This window comes from Carettochelys insculpta, chromosome 8, assembly GCF_033958435.1.
Source record: "Carettochelys insculpta isolate YL-2023 chromosome 8, ASM3395843v1, whole genome shotgun sequence".
Classification (NCBI taxonomy): domain Eukaryota; kingdom Metazoa; phylum Chordata; order Testudines; family Carettochelyidae; genus Carettochelys; species Carettochelys insculpta.
In genome coordinates this window covers 10,135,159-10,157,136 of record NC_134144.1, presented here as the reverse complement: position 1 = coordinate 10,157,136, position 21,978 = coordinate 10,135,159, and the positions used below count along the sequence as shown (strand labels likewise).

Below are 21,978 nucleotides of genomic sequence, written 5' to 3'. Positions count from 1 at the left end.
GTACTCTCGCGAGACGCCGAGAGGGCACGTGAGGATGAAGAGAAATGAATCATGGCGGTTTTCATGCGTGCCGAGTGAGTGGCTGTGGGGTTGCTCTGGGGAAGCGGCCTGGCTGCTCCTCTGGCATAGCGGGAGGCCCCGGGACTGTCCGGTAGCCTCCAGCTGCGGCGGGCTCTGGGGGCCTGTGTATTCCTGCGAGGCGGGTGATGGTGGTCGGGGGGGTTGTACTCGCCCTCCCTCCCTCCCTCAGCGCGGAAAGGTCCGGCCTCGTCCTTCCTCGTGGCGGGATGGCGCCTGGTCCCCCATGGTGTGGCGCGGCTCCATGCACTGGGGGGGGGGGGTGTCACGCGTGTTTGCTGGGGCCATCAGGCCCGTGTGTCGTACAGCTGTGGGCCGGGTCACCCCCCCTCCCCATTCCGCCACCCATGGCTGTGCCCTGGTGCTCCGGGCCCTGACGTACCTTCTAAGGAACGTCACGAGCCTTGCGACAGTTTAAGATCGGCTCCTTGCTAGTGACAAAGCAGTGGTGCCTGCCAGAGTCTGGAGGCACCTTGAAACGGCACCTCAGAGAAGTGTGTGACCTGCCCCGTGGCTTTCAATGGTTACCTAAATATAACTGCTTAAATGGGAGCGTTGATATCTCTTGCTGCTAGTTGTGTTAACATACGGGCTGCGTCTCCACTAGCAAGTTTTTTGAAGGAACGGGGCTCTTTCAAAAAAAACCTACGGAGCATCAGTGAAACAAAGTAAATCAAAAGAAGGTGGTTCTCCTTTCGAAATCACTCTTCGCTTACCATTTCAGGAAGAGTGCCCCCCCCCGCCCCTTTTGACAGCTTCATTTGAAAGAAAACATGTGTAGCTGCTCTGCAGGCCCTCTTTTTCCAAAGAGCAATGCTCAGGGGGTCTGATTTTTCAATCCCTGGCCTGTTTTTTTTTCCAAAGAGTGGGAGCTGTGTGGATGCTCTCGTTCAAAAGAGCAGATCACTCTTGAATGCGGGCTCACGCTTTCAAAGATGCATCTGTCATGCATCTGATGAAGTGGGTCTTTGCCCACAAAAAGCTTGTGCTCCAAAATATCTGTTAGTCTGTGAGGTGCCACAGGAGTTCTTGTTGTTTTACTTTTGAAATAAGTTCTTTTGTCAGAGATCTTTTGGAAGAGCTTCTTTTGAAAGATCTCTGTAGTGCAGATGAAGCTACAGTCACCCTATTTGACCTTTTTAATAAGGTCACCCTAGTTAACAGAAATCTGCAGTTAACGGGGCGGCTGGGTGCCAGCCTATGAAAGTTGGTGTCGCAGCCTCTCCCTAATCTTAAAAGTCCCCTCTGCCTGCGTCTACAAATGGAAAAACGAATCGCCCACCCTTGCTCCTTAAATACTCAGCTGCTATCTGCCAAAACCTCCAGATTTTCACCATAAATCTAAGATGCAACTCTCATTTCTTCACCTATTTATCAGGTTGATAATAAAATATTTGTCATTAGTTTAAAATCAAACTTAAAAAAAGGAAACCATACTGATTGATCTTAATCTTCCGATTTAATGATAGCATATCTTAAATGTCTTGCTTGAAGTTGTTGCAAAATTGTTATGCTGCCATAACAAAGGGTTATAAAATACGCTTAATTCTGCTTACAATTATACCTTTAATTCTGTCTCATTAAAATATGATAGATTTCAGTAGATTGAAAAATAAAATTTATTAAAAAAAAAATTTCCCTTCAGGAACTGTGCAGTCTTAAAGTATAATTCTTGAAGTTATTTACTGCCATTTTCAAAATGTGTCTTCAGCTTGTGGAGTGTTAATCAGGAGAGAAGGTGAGCCTTTCTTGTTCCAGGTAGATCAGATTGTTCTGTGAATTATAAGCTTTATTTACTTTTTTTAATCGTGACGTTTGTAGTTATTATAAAAGTTATTAGGGCCTCAGATTTCTTGAACACCCGAGGCTCTCAGTAAATTAACTGGATCTATGACTTCTATCTGCATCACAAAAATTGATACAACCCTTGAGAGAAGCTTCTGGGTTGTGCAAAGAGAGGTGGAGAACCCTAATGGTTAAATTTGTTATTTTTTACTTGGTTTATTTAGCCTCATAGAATTACTCTTCTGTCTGGCTCAGGTATTTCTAGAGGCTCCTGTCTCTATAGGGTCCAACTGCTAAATTTGTTGCCAGTGTCACAATGTTATCTTGTAAGGTTTACTAGTAAATCAGGAGCACTGCATGGCTCCAGAAGGCTTGGGGAAAAAGAGATTGTGGTGATGGTACACAGTACAGACTTTGGCCCCTGTCCTGCAGGTATTCCCAGGAGGACAACTTTGTTCCCGTGTGTGTGAAGACCAATTGAAGTCAATTGACCTACGTAGTTGTAAGTTCAGGGCTTAAGTCTGCTTATGTGTTCAAATCCTGTTTATCTTCAACTGCATGATGGAGTTGCAGCAGCTTTTTGACCATGAGACAACTCAGTGAGGAGCAGAATGCTCTAATTAATGACCGAGTACAAATGAAAACAAGCTATTTCCAGAGTACCTGTTTCATGTTCACTTTGCAGAAGATGTGTTAGTAGATGTGGTATTTTGACATTTAAACCAAAAGTTTGTTAATGATTTTATAATTTTCAGTTGATTTCACAGATCATTCATTTTACCTGTTGTCCAAAGACCTGTTCCTGCCAGCTTGAATTTGATAAATCTTCTGAGTTGGTATTTGAAATATTGTTTATAAAACATTAGAGAAATGAACAGTAAAATGAGTTACTTGATCCGGACAATTGGACATTTACATCTACGTGGCTCTCAGCTGAGACCTGTCTTTAGAACTGCAACGAGGACATACAGATTAGGAATCAATAGACATAACAGTGCAATCCAGAATGCGAATCTGAGAAGATTCCTGTTAAATGTTCTTCATCTACGGCCTGAATCTCCTCTCCGATTGCTGTCTCAGGGGATGCCTGTTTATAGTAAAGGAGATGCCATTATACAAGAACAGAATACTACAAAGACTCTATTAGATGAACACGTACAAAGCTTCTCTAGTGCTGTGGACCCTCTAGAAGACAGAAGGGTTACTGAAGAGAATCTTGGCATGAAGAGTGAAAGGAGTCAGTCACAGCAGTTTTTTGATGACCTTCAAAAATGTATGTCTCCCTGTGATGTGTTAGATCTAGTTTCAAAGTCTTCTGTTTCTTTGAAGTATTGTAGTAGCTGTTTTACTACTATGTGGATGCTCATCAAAAAGCAGTCTGAAGACCAAAAGCGTTATGAGAAACATCTGATGGTCGAGCATCCTTCATTTCTTCCTCTGTGTCAGCATCTGATGCAAGAGTCTCAAATCATGTGGCGTGATGACTTGGTATACAGTCTGCATGCTGTGCTGAAACTAGGTGTGCCTCAGAATACTAAACTAGTTCAGACCTTGCTGAGAGTCTGTCAGGTAAGTACTGGAATCTTTTAAAGATTGGAATAAAATTATAGCAACAGGAGTGGCACACAAGTTGATTTTCATTGGCACGTGAGGCCGGATCTCAGCTCCACCCCTCCTCCCCCATGCAGCCGAGAGCTTGCTTGGAGCCATGCCACCTATGATTAACAAAAGACCATCTCATGCTACCAGCCACCACCTAAACAGTAAAGATGTGCATGTTATTTATTAATGAAGCTGTTGAAAGTAGGACTATTAGTGACTTTAAAAAGTGTCACCAGGGCTTGGGCTTACATAGAGGTCAAAAGGTCAAATTTTGGCACTGTGCCTTGGAAAGGGTGCTCACCCCTAAGCTACAGCCTCAGAGGGTCTCCACATGAATACCCATAGTTTCAGTTCTGCCCAGGCTTTTATTTCATTCCTCTACAAGCATCACACCATATAGAGAATACTTTCACTTCAGCCTTGCTAAAATTTGAGCTTTGCTTGAGGCTTAGAATTTTTTTTCCCTCTTTCCAGCCTCCCTTCTCCCTCTCCTTACATGCTGTGAGGCAGGTTTGAGGGAGGGTAGATCAGTGGTTAGAGCACTGGCCTTGTAAGCCAGGGGTTGTGAGCCCAACCCTATTGGGGCCTCAGGTGTATTTCATGGTAACAGCTTTCAAGTACTTGGGGGCAGGTTAGATAAACACCTGTTCAGGTTGGTGGTGAGTCCTGTGATGAGGGTGGGATGGATTCTCAAGATCCCTCTGGTTCTGATTCTATTCTTTTGAGAGCAAACAGTTGTGAGGAAAGATTTTGATTTGAGGCCTGAGGCCGGTATCCTCCTTGACTCCCAGCTGCCTTTTGCTACTGCCTCTGTCAGCTTTCTTTAGTTTATCCACTATTGTCTGTATTCTGTTCCCCTTGTTTTGGGGTTTTTACAGGGTCTTCTCCAGCTGCTGGCACCAACCAGGGTGTTTGAGTATCATATGACTATTTCTTGCTGTGCTAAGTGAGGGTATCTCCATTTCTGGACCTGCTACTGCACAGAGTTTCTTTCTTCGCTTTTGTCACAACCACTCCCACCCTGCCAACTTTCCCCTCTTTCTGACCTTTCCATTCCCTGAAACCAGCTTGTCTCCATCTGCAGCTTTTACTTTTGTCCTTAATGTGATTTTTAGTTTTGGCTTGGTTTCTGGTAGTAAATGGAGAGTAACTCTACAGAACTCGGCAGAATTATACCAGTGTGTACCTCAAAGTAGAATCAACCCAGTAAATTGACCTTCTTTTCTTTGTTGGGGGTGGAAGTGGAGGGGGTGTGTTAGAACTGAAAAAAATTACTGGTAATTAAAAAATTAGCTGGTAAAAAATTACCATTCCAGCACTTAGTCTTAAGAATTTTCTAAGGTTGTGAAAATGTTTTTTATAGGAGCGCCTCAATGAATTTGATGACCGATGTCTCTCTGTTCTGGCAACCTCCGTGGAAACCATGGAATGCTGCAGAAATGTGGATGCTCTTCAAGCTGGATTACAGTGAGAACAATTTGTTTTCTTACAAGTCTCATCATGTGAAAATTTCTTTCTGTTGGAGGAAAATAAACCTGGCATGAAATTGACCATTTGTACCCTTCTGCCCATAATCCACTTTAATATTTTCTGACGTGTATTTAGAGCATTTTCTTGTATTATTTAACGATGCACTACATTAGATGAAATTAGTAGTCACTGCACTGTGCTCATGTCTAAAATATGGCAGAAATGTCCAAAACAGGAAGCCACTTGAACATTTCAGCAACCTTATTCTGTCTTAAACTACCGGGGACACTTTGTGGTGACCATGGTTCTAGTTCTGTATTGAACTCTGTATGGGATCTCTGTGCAGAGTCACCCTGAGAAGCTCAGTGCAGGATTGGGGCCCATGTTATCATCAAATAGTACCTGAAACAAATAGCTCTCTTGGGCACCATTGTTTGTATTCTCAGCAGAAAGTGGGGAGATAGGATAGAGCTCTGGACTGGGACACAGGAAACCTGGGTTTTATTTCCATCTTTAGCTTGTTTAATGACCTTGGGCAAGTACCTCAGCTTCTCCATTTGTAAAGCGAGGCTAAAGCTGCTTTCCCTTGTATATTGCTATGAGGTCTATTAATGAAGAGTCCTGTGGTTCACCTAGCTTTATTCTTCTTGGCTGTTTCTACACAGGCCACTTCCTTTGGAAGTGGTATGCTAATACAGGGAGCAAAAGATGCTAATGGGGGGCGGGGGCTGGGCTTCCAGAAGGAAGCCCTCATTTCAGAGGCCCCTTCTTCCCAAAAATTTTCGGGAAGAGGGGGACTCCGGAAGAAGGACTTCCTTCCAGAAGCCCCCCGGTGGCCACGCTTCTACATGCGTTTTGGAGTCTGTCTTCTGGACTCCAAATCACATGACGTTATGCTAATGAGGCATGGGGAATTTCATCTGTGCCTCATTAGCATCTTTTGCTCCCTGTATTAGCCTGCCACTTCCGAAGGAAGTGGACTGTGTAGAAACAGCCCTTGATTTCAATAGGGAAGGCTGTTGAATTGGAATATCATTTTAAATTGTATTCTGCCTGAATTCAAATGTAGGGGTGGGTGGAGCACTACATTTCATCTAGTTTCAGAGTAACTTGTTTGTGGGTGGTGAGCTTTTGTATGCCAGTTGTCTGTCTATGAAGCCCCATATCCTCACCCTTTCAGAGACCTGGCATTCTTGATCTTCTGAAAGAACATATTACGGTAAACTCTTTCATGTCCTGCAGCCCCAGGACTGGGAGGTTGCTGGATATTCCAATATTCTAGATAATAGAGAGGTATACCTAGCAATACGCAACACTAAAGGAAAACAAGATTAGATATTAAGAAACAAACAGTGTATGCAGAGTGCTGTGTTTACCAACAACAGTAGTGTTGTACACTGTAAACTTATACTGTATTTACTCTCACTATACTGTACTTATGGAAAATGTAACTCAAATTTATTTATGGTTAAAATGCTGGTTACTTGAGATTTCAGGATAATAGAATACCAGATATGAAAGAGTTTACTGTATTAGATTTGTAGTGCATGTATCAATTCTATTTCAACTCCAGCTGCAACAGGATGGCGTTGAATAACAATACTATATTCTGTTACAAGTTCAGGTGCACAGTTCTGGGAGTTTGAAGAGAGTTATCCCTCTCCATTTCTCATTTAGAAGACATTGACTTCATCTAAAACACCTACCTATATATGGGGCGGGGGAAAAAAAACCCCCACCAATTTCAGTGGATCATTTTCACAGCCTTCCACTGCCCTGTAGGCACTGAAGTTGCTGAAATTAGTACTCTATTTGATTTTTTGAAAAATACCAACTTAGAGTCTTTTGGGCTCTTCAGCCATTTTGTTTTCATCTGAGACAAAATGGCAACCACAGGTAGGTCAGATCAGAGTCCTTCTTAATGTGAGGCTTTGCCTTCTGCTATATTAAGACCCTGTTCTTCTCCTAGAGATCATAGTATCACTTGTTCTTCTTTCCATCTGCATCACCTTGCTGTGTCCTGTACAAAGCTCTCCTGAATGTCACAGGTACGGAGGGCTTGTCTCCACAGACAAATTGCAGTGGGATAAGTTACATCAGTTTAATTAAGCGGATATCTCTATTTCACTGCCGTAGGTTCACTCTGTTGTGCTTGCATTCTTGTAGGTTGCCATGTTACACACAGCAGTGTTCTGCATTGTGTACACGTGGTGCGGTGCAGGTGGGCATTCCAGGGTCCCCTGCTTGGGAAGAGGAGTTGGAAAAGGTTGCCACACAGATCATTGCACATAGTGAGATCTTCTCATGATATTTCACACCAGTGCAATTACTTCAGTGTGAGAAGATGGCCACATTACCATTAAGTCTATTCAATTATGTCAAAGTAGAGCAGCACCAATTTAATTAAAAAATAAATAAAATAAAAATGGGGGTGGAAGGCAAGTGAGGAGCTACACCAGAATAACTCAGGATAAGTCCATGGGAAGCAGATGCAAGCCTGCTACTGCTGTATTCTTGCAACTCGTATACACTAAGCCTTATACTAATTCTGTTTTTCCTCTTTACAGATTACTAGTGGAACAACGGATTCTGAAGATTAGTAACATTTTTAGTTTGCAGACCATAATGAAATGCATTGGAAAAGATGCCCCATTCTCTCTCAAAAGGAAGTTTGAGGTAAAAGATGAAAATCATTGGTGGGGCCTAGTATCATTCCTGAACAGCTGCTGTTCCTGTGTGGCTATTTATGGCAGCATCTGTTGCATGCTATGCATTTTCCAGACATTGAAAATGAATAGTAACTTCCCCCAAGGAAAACAGTCTCCCAGGACAGGTAGACAAGCAAACAGTGGTTTGAAGAAGAGAAAGCAGCATTTTCTTTAAAATGATGGTACCTGTCAATTGTTGTAGCCTGCCTAAAAGACACACATCTGCTGCAAGAACTTAAATATGGAGAGGGTGGGAAGCTCAAACCATGAGTTGGACTAGAAAGCCTGGAGATGGTTATGTAAAACATTTGAGGGATAAGAGATAAAATGCCCTCTCTGAGCTTCATTGTAACAGGTGTAACAAAGCACCTGCTCACCCTAGGTGGGTCCTTTGCTTTGAGGCAGATTCCTCAGAGGCTTACAGCAGTCCTCTCAGTTTAAGCAGTTTCTCTAAGGCACCAGCTTGGTGTTTGTTGAGCCACTGTCGTCATAGGACAACATGGCTAAAAGAGTGGAAACCAAATTCCATTGTCTCTGCAGCTCCTGCAAGTGATACAGGGCAGGACAAACCCCTTTATCAAAACCAGTCCTTTTCCAATGTCGAAGAGGGAGAGGGTGGAATCCAGGCCCGCCGCCTTCTTGATGTTGCAGCCCTGGGACCCTGTGAAAGCAGTGGCTTGCTAATGTCTCCCATAACAGCTGCACGACGGCTAGGATTCCCTGAGCCCCTTCCCCACAGCCCTTCCCAGCACCTTTCTTACCTACAGGTTCTTCTTTTTGCTGCCTGCTCATGCTTGCTCCTCCCAGAGTCTCTTCAGCTCCTTGCCTGCACTGAGCTAACGGCAGAGGAGCCTTTTTTTAACCAGTATCAACTGGTTCTAAATGAGTCCCAAGTGTTCTGATTAGTCTGACTTTCTTGAGTCTGGAACCCACCTAATTGACTCCAGGTGCTTCAACTGGCTTGATTGCTGTGATTAGTTCTGACAGGTTCCTGCTAGTTCTGGTTTAGCCTTTGTTAGTTTACCCTGGGAACAGGAAGTTTAATCTGGGGCTAATATTTTTCCCTTCTGCTCCTCTCCTGTAGTCCTTGCTCCTGTCCACATCTGTGTACCTGTCCCAGTTGTAGTCCTTATCTTCTTACCCACTCCTTTTCGTGTTACTTTTGCCCGCAGCATTGCCTCATTTGCCCAGAGGTGGCTTTTGTCTCCCTCTCCCAGTATATCTGGGGCTCTTCTTCGTTCGCCACTCCCCTTGTATTGCAGCAGGAACTTGTCCCTACTTGCCTGTCTTGGTTGGCAGTGGGGCCCACTAGAGGGTTGCCTGAAACCCCAGCGCCTGACACACTGAGGGCCAAGATCTTCGTTTTTTGGAGCATATCTGTGGCTCCAAGAACAAGGAGCCTCTCACCCTTCAGGACGGGGGGGCACGACTCTCACTTCATCCTCCAGGCTGTCAGGTTCATCTTGAAGGAGAGCAAAGGGACCGGTTGGCAGAAGGTTGCAGGCCTGTAGCTTCTGTGACACCCTGCCCACGTTTGGGGTTGGTCACAATATGCTGTCTGGTCCTCTGAGGACTGCTGGTGTTCCCACTTGTGAAGATCTTCCCCAGCCCTCCCAATGCCGCTGGTCATCTTTGCCACTTTGAACACCCAGGGCTGTAGGTTGGATCTCCACGGGCATCAGATGCTTTCCGTCCTTTGGGAAGTGGGTACTCAGTAACCTTCCTGCAGGAGACCCACACTGCTCTGGCCACCAATGCCAGCTGGAGGGGGAGCAGGGTCTACTTGAGCCACCTCTCATCTTGTGAGGCTGAGGAGGTGACCCTGTTCTCCCCAAACCCACAGCCCAAGGTGCTGGGGACTGCGGGGGTCGTGCCTGTTCACCTGCTGTACGTCCAGTCTCGGGTGGAGGGGCTGATGTTGCACCTTGTCAAGGTCTATTTCCCAGTTTCCAGCCTAGAGCAGTTGAATTTCTTTCAGTGGGCATTGGCCTTACTTAGCATTTTAGAGCCTCGCTAGTGCCTGGCCCTGGCTGGCGATTTTAACTGCACCTTTGAGGAGTGGGACCAGACAGACTGAGTAGTTGCTGGTCCACACAGGAAGCCCTCCACAAGAGACCATAGACCATCAAATCTTGCTGGACATCTGGTGTGACCACCACCAGGATGAGGACACTGCATTCACCTTTGTCTGGGAGTGCGGGGGGTGTCAGCATTTACCTCTTCTGCCATGTTTCATGGGCCCACTCCTCCAGCATTCAGCTGGCTCTGTTCTCAGAACATCATTTGATGGCTGTGATGGCCTCTGTCTCTTCAGAGAGGCTGGGGCCAACCTTATTGGCATTTAAAAACAACCCTCTGGAGGACGTGAGCTTTGAAACATCCCTTGGCCTGTTTTAGGCAGCGGTGGCCTTTCCCTTAATGCAGCAGTATTGAGGTGTGGGGAAGGTGCATGTCTGGCTCTTCTGCTGTGACTACATCCTGGGAAGCAGCTGACAGTGGGATGTCACGATCTAGTAGCTGGAGCAGGAGGTTTTAGAGCTGGATGGAGCCCTGGAGATCCATCCCTCTGCAGAACTACCAGGAGAAGTGAGAGGAGCGCCAAGCCCTCGACAGTCTTCAGGCCCAGAGTGCCTTTGTTCTCCCATCCTTCTCCTCTGTGAGACGTATCATGGTTTCTGCTTCTTCTACCCCTTAGAGACAAGACAGGGAGGGGGCTCATTGTCCCCTTCTGGTTCCCTTCTTTTGACCCTATGACCATCATGCCTGCTCCTGTTTTTCTTCTTTCTGTCCCCCATAGTCAGTTAGTTTTCTGGGCTCAGTGGATCCTCCCAGATCCCAACAGGACTACTTTCCTGTAGCTGTCTGCCTTACTCTGTCACACAGGGCATTTTGTATAATGAGTCATGCGATTGAGAGGCAAGTAACTACATCAGCCCTATGCCTGATAGAATGGGATTCTTATAATATTTCTGAATCCATTGACAGGAGCGGATGTTGACATAGTAACGCTTTTTCTATTATGGATATATTTCTCCATTGTCCTTTCTATGTTTTTAAGAATGTAGTGGGTGAAACTATATTTTAAGAGCTGGTGAAACTGAAATTAGTGGACCTGATTTTTACTGTTGGTTTCATCTGTGTAACTAATCATGCAAACATAGTCACTTTTGATTTACTATGGATTAAGTGACATCACAGGTGGGCCCACTAACTTTAGTTTCACCAGATTTTAGATCTCATTTAATTTAGTGTACATCTGTCAAAGGTGTATTGCAAAGGGCAATACAAAAGAGTCATTTACTAAGCCTTTGGAATAAAGTAGTGTTCAGGCAAATGATAAAGGCCAGCTATTACCCAGACTGTACAGTATTGATAAAAATGCCATCCATGCTAAGTAGCAACCCACCATTCTTTCCGTCACTGGTAGGAGAATGATATATATATATAGTAATCAGAAGTAAGTGTCCTTTTATATTTTTATTTCATTGAAAAAAGAAACTGGAGTGCCTAAGAACTTTAAGGACTGTTTGTGATAAGAAAACTAACTGGATGGAGATAATTTAAGCTCCTCCCACTGCTCCCACACTTCCTTCAGGGGAAGTTACAAGGTTGGAGTGGTCTAGATCTTCCCAACTCACTTCATCTGTCGGCAGAAATAACTTGGACTGCCAGTGCCAAGAATGAAGACTTTAATAAAATTGAATTCATTTTAGAATAGAATTTTGAAAGAACTGGACCACTTGACTTCTGCGAATGCTCAGCACATGTTTAAAACTCTGGCTGTGATGAACCACTGCTCTGTTCCAATCCTGGATGCCTGCAGTAACAAAATCATTGGTGAGTACAAGTGAATTTTTAAACTTCCCCTCTGCCCTGCTCTGACTCTTCCTAACGAAAATGTCTTTCCATTTTCCTTTTAAGCTCCCTTGTGCAGAATAAGTTGTTTATGTTCACCAAGGCATGTGCAGATATGCCCCATCAATAAAAACACAAAAGCAGCTGTGTGCACCCTGCTAAGCAGCTGGGCATTGTTTGAATCTCCTGAGCAGCGGTATAAGCTCTCATCTTACAGGGACCACTGAGAGGCAAGGATAGAATCCAGTTCTCCAGGATAACGTTCAAGTGACCTTAACCATGAGACCATCCTTCCTGTTTTATAGTCCTCTGTCTCATTCAGAATAGCCTTCCAACTACTGCAACAAATGAAGGCTGGGGTCCTAGACAACAGCCTCCTTCACAACACAGCCCTGATGATCCCCTGATCACTTTCATTCTGTGCACTGAATGAGGCACAGGTCTTGTAGGGAAAAAATGTGATCATGAACTTACAGACAGTATCACAATGCCTGCACAATAGGGGACTGAACTAAGCTTAAATAGGAACCTTTAATTCTCGTATTTCCTAACTTTCGAGTGTTTGACTTTGCAACCTTGCCCCTTTTAATACACCTTGTTTTGGGGGGGGGGGGGGGGGTGTGTGTGTGTGTGTGTGTGTGTGTGTGTGTGTGTGTGTGTGTGTGTGTGTGTGTGTGTGTGTGTGTGTGTGTGTGTGTGTGTGTGTGTACATCCACACATACAATTTGTTTGGGTTCTAAAAGCAAATTGTTAAAAAAAATCCATCTGTTGGTATCATACTGACACCTCTATAAATCATTAGCAGGATTGGCAACCTTAGACAAGTGATTTTTCAACCTGTGGTCCGCACAGCTCTGTGAGTCCACAGACTATATCTAAGATTTCCAAAGGGTCCCCAGCTTCTTTCAAAATATTTTAGTGGTCCACAAATGAAAGAGATTCAACACTACTGCTTTCGATCCAGATCAGAGACCCCTGTCTTTAGCACTAAGGGAGTAACATATAGCAAAAAGAGGTGGTGATCTTCAGTACGAATGATCACTCCAGTGGTGAGATTCAGGATGTTTGGATTCCATTCCAGGCTCTGGAGGGCACAGAATTTTCTTCCCATTCCTCTCAGGCTTCATCCGTTCTGCTCTGCATCTGCCATGTCTCTTCCCCACACTTGGCTCCTTGTTCTTATCTTCTTCTTTCCACCTCACCAGTCTGTCTCCACTCCTCAGGGTTCTCATCCTAGTTCCAGTCTCCTTGCCTGGTTAGTCCCAATATACCCTTCTGTGTTCCTACTCAGAGTCCCAACTTGTATCCCCAAACTTTTCCTCCTGGTCTCCTTTGCCCAGCCAGTTCAAGTGTCTTCCATGGCTCCCCATCTGATTTTTCATACTACCCCAGGCTAGCTGCTGGTCCTAGTCATATCTCCCAATGTGCAGCTCACAATCACTGTTCTCTTTTCTGTTCCTCTGTTATAGAGAACATCCATGGGATGCCATTTTGGCATCTAATCCATATTCTGAGATCATGCAGCATCCTCAAATATTACAATGTGCTTCTGTTTTCGGCAATTGCAAACTACGTAACTTCAGCCATCTACCTGTGGAACACTAAACAGGTGAGGTAGTGACCATGTGATTTGTAATGACACCACTAACAGTTCCAGTACAATGTCAGTGACTGTCTGTACTTCAGTTTGCATTCTGAAATGGGCTTAAGTTTTAGTTTTGCTCGCCACACAGGCTGCCTTTTCATGTGCAGCTGCACAATGTTGGAAAATTCAAAGGGTATAAAAAAAAAGTGGAGTTTTTCTCTGGTTTCTTTTCATGAAAGTTTAATGGGAATAACTTGAAATTGGGCCTTGATTGAATAACATGTCAGTTTCAAACTTCTTTTTCTTGATGTATATCTGAAACAACATTGTGTGTTTATGAAGATTGATTATGAAAATTGCCAATAAAACTGGTACACTGGCTGTCACTGTATTTGTGACTGCATATTAGTGCTGGTTCTTTTGATTCTTTGTTTAACACAGAACACAAGGAAGTCCCTGCCCCAAAAAGTTTGCAGTCTAAGGCTGCTGCTACACTACCATTCTCCTGTTGCAGGTGCCATGGTAATGAGGCAATTTGAAGCAGGCTTGTGAGGTGCTAATGTGCATATTCAGTGCCTTGTTAGTATAACGATGGCTACTTGAACAGACTTCGAATTGCAGATTGATAATATAGATGCGGGTAGCTTTGAAATAAGTGTCCCACTTTGACATTCCCTTGTTGCGATCTAGTTCTGTGGGAGTAAGGGAATGTGGAAGTGGGGCGCTTATTTCAAAATTGCCCCCATCTACACCGTCAATCTGCAATTCAAAGTCTGTTCACATGGCCACTGTTATGCTAATGAGGTGCTGAATATGCCTTTGTCCTTTCCTATACAGTTTGAAACTTCCAAATCCAGCATTCTCTCATCTGGCAACATCCGGACCATGGATCTTCCAGGACCAGAGATTACTGGAGCTTGGAGGAGGAGGGGCCAGACAGGCCAGCGGCTGGAGCCCAGGGCAGGGCAGCCACAGCTGGTCTGGTGGCAAGGGGGACAAAAGTGGGGCAGCAGCAGCAGCCAGGTTATTCAGCTCAGGAGCTGAGTGAGAGTCCCTTACCTTGGGCCAGTAGCAGTAGCTGGGGCTGGCCAGGCGGGAAGCCACAGCCAGGGAAAGCTGGGGCTGGATGGAAAGCCCCAGGCTGGGGAGTGGCAGCTCACGGTGGCTCCTCCCTGGAGCTGTGCAGGAGGTCGCAGCTTGGGGAAGCACCGGCCCAGCAAAGCCGCAGCTGGGGCTGGACAGGAAGCTGCGGCCTGGGGAAGCTGCAGCTGGGAGCCAGTGGCTAAAGAGTTGGAGCAGGGAGTCGGGGAGCTGCTGGCAACAGACAGCAGGGCGGGGAACCCAGAAATGGGGTGGAATGCCATTGGGGGAATGCTTCCCTTTGTACATCAAAATCCCTTGTCCAGGACTACTCAGGTGACAAGAGTGCTGGACCAGGGAGGTTGAACCTGTGTATTGTGTATCTGTATCAAGACAACGTCTTAATTAACTCCTCTGCCATGCTTGGCTTAGGTCCACCACCACATAGACAATCCTGTCCAGCTTGTATCTTTTTTTTGCATGTTAATTTTTTAGTCTGCAGAGAAACAGAATTCGAAAGCTCAGAACTCTGAAGAAGCAAGAGCTGGTAGTTAAGCTGGCCAGACTAGAACCATTAATTCATTTTTAGGAGACTGTAAGTGTATATCTAGCACGTTTGTGATGAGATTTAATTGTAACTGTTATTTTTAAATGAGAAATTTAATGTAGATAATTTTAAAAAATTAAAAATCCAATTTAAATGAAAAATCAGATTTTTTTAAAGCAAAACCATTTTTACCCACCCTGTTTCTTTTTTGTTGTATTTTGGTTTAGGTTGTCTTATTTTTGTCTGCCTTCGAGGGTGTTCACTTTCAGCCTGTTGAGCTGATGGATATTTTGGCTGAGAAGGTAACAAGTCATCCTGAATCCCTGAACCTGAAGGATATTCTAACTGTTCTCCGGGTGTATTCGCTTCTCAATTATGTTCCCAAAAGCCAAACTCAGGAGTAAGTGCTGGCTTAGAAAGCCCTGTATTATATTACATAGTTATTGTGTGGGTGTCGGACCAGGCACCTGCTGGGGTACTTGCTACTGATCTTGGAGTCCAATTGTGAGATACTTCTCACTTGGCTCTTTTTTACTAGTTGTGAAATCAACTTACTGTACCTATCACTGTTAATAAAAAAAATGCAGATATACATTTTTCCAATCAGCAAAGTGATGTAATAGAGAATGGGTGACCATCCCTCAAGCAATAGACTGATTAAAAGTAGTGGACATGTTGTAGCTAGCAGTAAGTTTAGATGCTGGACATGGGATCTGGTTATTCAGGTAAGCTGGAATGTAAGTTTAGGGTTTATTTCAAAAGTACTAATTCATGTTTTATAGAGGGTTTTAGGAGAGTCTGAGTTTATTTATAAACTTGTATGTAATGTTGTCGCTTTTTCCTTTGAAGGTTCTTGGAGTCTCTCAATACTGCCTTGAATAAATACCGTGCCAGTATTTCTAATGTGGATCTTCTGAAGGCAGTGTATTCATTTTGCATTTTGGCTTATCTACCCCAGCCTGCAATTAGTCAGCTCCTGCAAGAGGACAACCTCAATGAGATACTAAGAGCAGGTCAGGAATTAACTTCTTTCATTATATTATGTCAAAATTCAGAGTGGTTTATAGAGGAGAGTAGTAGTAGCTTCAACACAGTCACTCTTTAGAGTGTGATTGTATTGAAGCTCACAAGCTAAGTTGGGCAAGACTGGTTAGTATTGGGTATGAAATAAACAAGTTCTGCAACTTATTTTTACTTGTCAGTGATTCAGGAGAGACTATCCTCAGACTCAGCACTGAACCAATGCCCTCATAATGGCATTGGGACATGCTATGCTGGTGAAGGTTCCATTTTCAGGTAATACATTTCAGTAAGGAAGAAGGTGTTTCCTAAGTGTGTGTGTGTGTGTGTGCGTGTGTGTGTGTGCATGAATGAGTGAAAGATAGAAAATGTAAGATTTATTGTAAAAAGTCAAATAGAACAAATTGTGGATTCTGATTTCTGTGACACCCGTTCAAGGTTTTCCAAGAACATTTAAAAAAAATTAAGCAATGATGTATGGTTTTCAGCTAAATCAAAGTTTAGTTCAAAACGCAACTTGTGGTTAGAAGCTGCTTGACTCTTCTGCTTTAGGATGAAGAATCGTAACTCAAATGGTTCAAGGTAGTTGCCCAGCTTTGTGTTTATTATGCATTACAGCTAATTGCTTAGTTTGGCGCTGAGTTGGGGTAAGTGTATACATGGCTTGCAGAGTCTGGATACTCTGGGAAGTTCCATTAGCCCCTACACTTCAAGAAAATAATCTGCCTACTTAGAAATTAAGTACACCTGAGTGAATAACTGACTTTTCCATTTAAGTATTTGAGGTTTTGTTTTAAAAATAGACATCCTCCGTGTGTACATAAATGTCTTCCACTCACTATTAAACTTGAAACAGAATAGTGTGTGTGGCTGTATTCAATAAAGGGAAAAGTGGATTTGGTGGCTAGGATGGCAACCTAGGATCTTGGGGTTCAACTCCCTGCTCTGCCACAGGTTCCTTCGTGACCTTGGACAAATTTGTTTGCATTTGTGTGCCTCTGCACAACAGAAATACGAAGACTGCCCTACCTCACCACTGTTGCGTGCCTTGTAGTTGCTTAGATAGCAGTATAGAAAGAGGTTTAACAATGTCTTGATGGTGTATTTTAAGAAACAATTAACTTTAATATGCCTAATTTTGAATTCATCTGCTGCTCAGCAAAGACAAAATCTGTTCTTACTGCAAACAGTAGCAGTGAAATTGGGAATTCAATGAGATAAAAGAATATAATACAAGTGTACCAAGTGCCCTATACTGCTACCTTTTTATCCTTCCTCACCTCCCGCATCTCTCTTTTTTTTTTTATTTTAATTTTTTCCTTTCAGAAGGACAAATCAAAGAGCAAAATGAAATGATGCTGCACTTCGTGAATGTGTGTCTGGAACTGGATGGCCCTTCTTCCTTCCCCAAGCCAACAGCTGTGTTTGTAAATAAACCCCCCTCACCTTTGGTTTTGAATCTCTCTGAGGTTCGGGAAGCTCTGTTGACACTTTTGGGAAACGAGCACCTGTTTCAGCAAAACGTCCAGCTGCCACATAATTACAACATTGGTATGGGCCTGCTCCATTGCCATGTGCCTTTCAAGTTTGATTTAAAGTGGTAAAGTAATGGACTGGCAATTATCAGACATAGTATAAAGTGTTTAAAATGTAAATTTCTGGTGATACTCTACTTGACAGTTGCCCTTTTACATATATTTTTGTGGCATTCACATTAAAGTAGTTGGTCAGTTGGATAAAATATTGTTCTGGTTTGTAAAATTATGTATGGGTTGGGTGGTGGTTTTTTTTTTTTTCGTTTGGTTTGGTTATTTTTTTTGTTTGGTAAAAATCTGGCTTTCAATGTAACTAATCTTGCAACTTCCTTTAAATCCTACCAATAGGCCATCACTGCCCTTTTAACGCTAATGCTTTTTTTGAAAAAAAAATTAATTCAAGAAATAATATAGAATGGCAAAATATGAAACTTCACGGTCATTGTTGCAACTGTCGAGCAGTTTTCTTTTTCCTTTGATTTAGGCTATGTCTCCACTTACTGGGAATGTTGACAGCTGCTACTCAGTTTTAGGTACGCCACTTGCATACCTAAAATCGATTTTGCAGCCATTGACATTGGTCCCGGTCCTCACTGCAGAATGTCAATGGGAGCTCTCCTCACAATGACATTCCTTAGTCTTTGCGGCTCGCAAGGAGTTCTGGGTTCAACAGTGATTCCTGAACACGTCATTTTATGCATGCACAAAACGGTGCCCCAGAAAATCGAACCTAAGCATTCAATCTTCTGTGGCTAGTGTAGACCTAGCCTCAGTGAACAGAATAGGACATCCACTGAGAGGCCATTTATGGATTTAGTGAAGTAGCATGGTTTATGATTTCTTTTTATATTGAGTTTATATTTCTTTGATTATATTACATGCAAGTTACTCTCATTAACTGATTCAGTTTTAGTACTTGTGGTACTTTTATTCCTAAACTTATCAAACATGGTAAGAGGACAAAAGAATATTTATAGATCTGTCTGAGGTTTCATAGAAACCTGGTCAGTACTTTTTTCTTTAAATCCTGAATTTTTATGCCTTGCTGCACTGTATCTATGCTTGCCAGTAACAAGCATCTTTTTTGACTGTGTTGAAGCACCAGCTGAATCTATTTGTTGTTCTCAAAGTATCAGGAATATATTGTTCAAACTGTCACACATGCAATAGTTACAACTGTTTCTTTTCTGTTGACTCCCTGAATATGTTGGTATCTTGCTCTGGTCAAAGCTTCTTGTGACATTTAATACTTGACTGTTTTGCATACAGATTTCGAAATCAAAATGGATCCAGACAGGAAAAAAGTGCTTCCCGTCAATGAAGCAGATGATTCTGCTGATGCACCAGATGTTCAACGGTACCTTTGTTTGGTTACACATTTTCCGCTTTCTCTGGGGTCTCTCACAGGAGCATAACACTTGCCAGACTAGGTCAGACCAGGTCCCAGTGCAGTATCCTTTTCCATCAGGGGCCTGCCCTGGAGGCTTCAAAGTGGGTGCAAGAAATTCCAGAGTGGATAGATGTGAGATAATCTTATAAAGCTCTCCTAGGTTATGAGGCCAGAAGGTGGGATCATGCTGGTCATCTAGTCTGATGTTTGCAGTTCCCTGAATTAATTCCTGTTTGGGCTAAAGCATGTCTCTTAGAGAAACAACCAATCTTAATTTAAAAGTTGCCACGGGTGAATAATCTACCATGACTCTTGGTAAACTGTTCCAGTGGTTAACTTCCCTCACAGTTCAAGCATTACAGAGTTTCCTACTTTATTGTCTTTAGAGTGGCCATTCTCTGTCCTTCTGCATCTGCTTTCTGTTGTGGCACAAGACACCCCCGAGGCAAGCTGGAAATGAAAATGAGGCATCTGAAAGCACTGGGCTATCATGTGATATTGGTAAGAAGTCTAAATTTAGGTCTTTTCATCAGTATGGTGACATGCATGATAGGCGAAGAACAGAGAGCCTTACCTAAATTGGCACTAAACTCGCTGATCCTTTTTTTGTCATGAGCTACACCTCAGTTGCTGAGTTCTGGTACCTAAAATCCTTGCATGAATTTTATCACATGTTGACTTATTCACATGTTTTCATGTGAAACTGCTGGTGTGAACCAATGATTTTCTGGAATGCAGGGATCCATTACTTCTGTTTCCCTTCACTAGGTGCCTTGGTTCACGAGACAATGTGAGTTTGTTATTTAGCAGTGGAACTAATACAACCTTTCAATTCCTCTCCTCTCCACTAAGGTACACTACCAGGAGTTTAAAAAACTGAAGAAAGAAGAAGCAGTTGAGTGGTTGAAGAAAAAAATTTATTCCACAGATGCTTTTCATGTTTCTGATGTGAATTTGCAGGATAATAATTAAAATGGACTGAACTTTGAGTCTCCTTCTCTTTTCCCACCAGTCTTTCATAAGAAGAGGGAAGCATGTTCATACATCCCTGAAAAATGCCTCAAGATATTGTTCCCTATAGAATGTTTGAAATTCAGTTATATTCATCAAGGGAGTTCCTTAGAAATGAAAGCAGATACTTGGTAAACTGTGTTTGCAAATGTTACAGCGAGAGCTCTTTAAACAATAATTAACTTCATTTTAAAAAATCCCTGAAACTCCTGCATGTAGTGTTGGAAAATATATCTTAATTTTATCTCTTTTGTTTAATACATAAGGCTACTCCACTGGGCCAAACTTCTTGGCTATGTTTACACTACAGTGATATGTCAACGGAAGTCACTGTCGGAAGAGATCTTCCAACAAAACTTCTATCGACAAAGTGCATCCAACATAAAAGAGGATTGAAAAAGCGATCCGCTCTGTTGACAGAGAGTGGCCAGACTTCCTGGCCCCCTCTCAACAGAACAGCTGACCAGAAGCACAGCAGACAGGGCTGCCTGGTGACCTGGAAGCACTGTCTTTTGACAAAGGGGCCGCCCGGAGTGTCCATGTGGCTTTTTTGATGACAGATTCTGTTGAGAAAGGTGCTCTGCCTTATGGGGGAGAGGCAGAAGGCTGGCAACAAAAGTGCCAGGTTCTGTCAACAGTATCTCGACAACGCGTTTTTAGTGTGGATGCGCCACAGGTTTTGTCAGCAAAACACCTGTTTTGTCAGAAAAAGGCTCTCTAGTGTGGATGTAGCCCTTATGTGTTCTTGCACTGGAGGGGAGTGTGGCCACCTTTCAGATCAGTTGGAACTATGACTACTCTTGCTATAGTCAGAATGGAATAACGTGTCAGTCTGTTATTAGCGTCCAGTGAGAGAAAGCTGTAAATTATTACATGCTGTCTGGAGTGGAAAATCAAAACTCCCAAATCTCTGAGAAGTTTGTAACTCAGAAAATACTTTTGTCTCATTTTCAGAAGTCTGGTACAGCAAGTGATTCCTTATTCTCCATGCTTTTTCCTCAGTCTGAAGCTTTTTGCCCCTGTTACAAGTCTCTGAGACTCATAAATGGGAGATCCCATCCCTTATATTACTGTAAACTGCCTTGTGACGTCTGCTCATATTTCAGACTTAGGCTATGTGTACACTAGACTAAGAAGGTCAACCTCAGATATGCAAGTCTAGCTACACCAATTGTGTAGCAAAAAATTGACTTATCTGCACTTACTGGCTAACTTGGCTGCCTATCCAGGAGAAGGTCAATGAGAAAGTTTTTCCCGTTGACCTCCCTTGCTCCTTGTGTCTCAGAAGGAGTACAGGGGTTGACTGTGACCCCTGAGAGGATAATATGCACCAAATTGAACAACAGAAGATCGACCCTGAGCTGGTTTATCTTCCAGGATAGTGTAGACTTGCCATGATGCAACACAACCTGTAGTGGCCTACTACATAGTAGAAACCAAACTAATGGTGGTATTGCCCAATGGTGTAAATGTGAAGTTCAAAGAATATATAATGCTCCATGTTGAAGGGGTGGAAGAGGTGGTGTAGCTCTTCCATCACCATTCTTGGGAATATTCATTGGTGCTTGTCTCCAAGAGCTGACTAAAAAAAATAAAATGCATTTTTTATTTTAACAAAGTTCAATTTTGAATAGGGGCATTTTAAGCATGTACTTAATAACAGCATTGAAATACACGGTTATACAGATCTGTTGCCTATTTCTGTGTTATCGTCAGTCCTGTGATAACAGTATGGTTCAACTAGAACTAGTAAAAATATTGTAGAGCCTTTGACAGTAAACTTATTTAACAAAACGGCCTTGCTCTTTGCTTCACATCACCGTGAGGTGTGGACTGTACACTTCGTCTCTGTATTCAGATGAGGGTGCCCGCCCACTCCCTCAGTTACCCAATAGGCAGATGAGGGTGAAGCTTTGCAGTAATGTGGTAAAAGGATTAAGGTGAAAAGAAAAAACAACAAGGCATTATTTTCATTATTTATGGAGGGGACTTTCTGGTAAAAATATGCAGCATTATGACTGGCAACGTGCCACAGGAAGAGCTGTCCTTGCTGTTTATCAAACTGGCTGAGAAACCCCAAAGCATGGAAGTTTTGCAGAAAGCCTGATCTTCTGGGATACTTAAAACTGGATTTTCAGACCAAAGAGATTTGCTGATTCGGGAGGGCAGGGAGAGGGGAGATTTCCCTCTTTCTGGATCAGAGGCACCAAGAAATACTGATCATCTGAATGAACCGTTCCTCTTCTAGCCAAGAGGGCATGGAATCTATTTTCTTTGCTGTCAACACCACAATAGAAATGTACTCATGGCCG

The 21,978-nt window shown here is 43.2% G+C and overlaps 1 protein-coding gene across 6 annotated transcripts; it reads left to right on the top strand.

The window, feature by feature from the left end:
* Positions 1-22: 22 nt before the first annotated feature.
* FASTKD2 (FAST kinase domains 2) lies at positions 23-19,644 on the top strand. Of its 6 annotated transcripts, none has more exons than XM_075001361.1 (13): positions 30-74; positions 2,296-2,365; positions 2,619-3,432; positions 4,829-4,932; positions 7,503-7,611; positions 11,357-11,480; positions 12,968-13,107; positions 14,938-15,110; positions 15,560-15,723; positions 17,057-17,157; positions 18,535-18,622; positions 19,042-19,156; positions 19,508-19,644. In XM_075001361.1, exons 3-12 carry the CDS (start codon positions 2,734-2,736, stop codon positions 19,113-19,115), a joined length of 1,776 nt encoding a protein of 591 aa, XP_074857462.1. In that variant the 5' UTR covers positions 30-74; positions 2,296-2,365; positions 2,619-2,733; the 3' UTR covers positions 19,116-19,156; positions 19,508-19,644. The 6 variants fall into 6 exon arrangements, with proteins under 6 accessions (XP_074857459.1, XP_074857462.1, XP_074857457.1 ...); XM_075001356.1 differs by having other exon boundaries at positions 17,057-17,281; XM_075001358.1 differs by lacking the exon at positions 2,296-2,365 and having other exon boundaries at positions 23-74; positions 17,057-17,281.
* Positions 19,645-21,978: the final 2,334 nt, after the last annotated feature.

Coding starts and splice junctions, on each gene's coding strand:
- FASTKD2 (XM_075001358.1), top strand. CDS start 2,734: ATGAACAGTAAAATGAGTTACTTGATCCGGACAATTGGACATTTACAT. Junction 7,612..11,356: donor CTCTCAAAAGGAAGTTTGAG/GTAAAAGATGAA, acceptor AATTCATTTTAG/AATAGAATTTTGAAAGAACT. Junction 17,282..18,534: donor GCCACATAATTACAACATTG/GTATGGGCCTGC, acceptor TTTTGCATACAG/ATTTCGAAATCAAAATGGAT.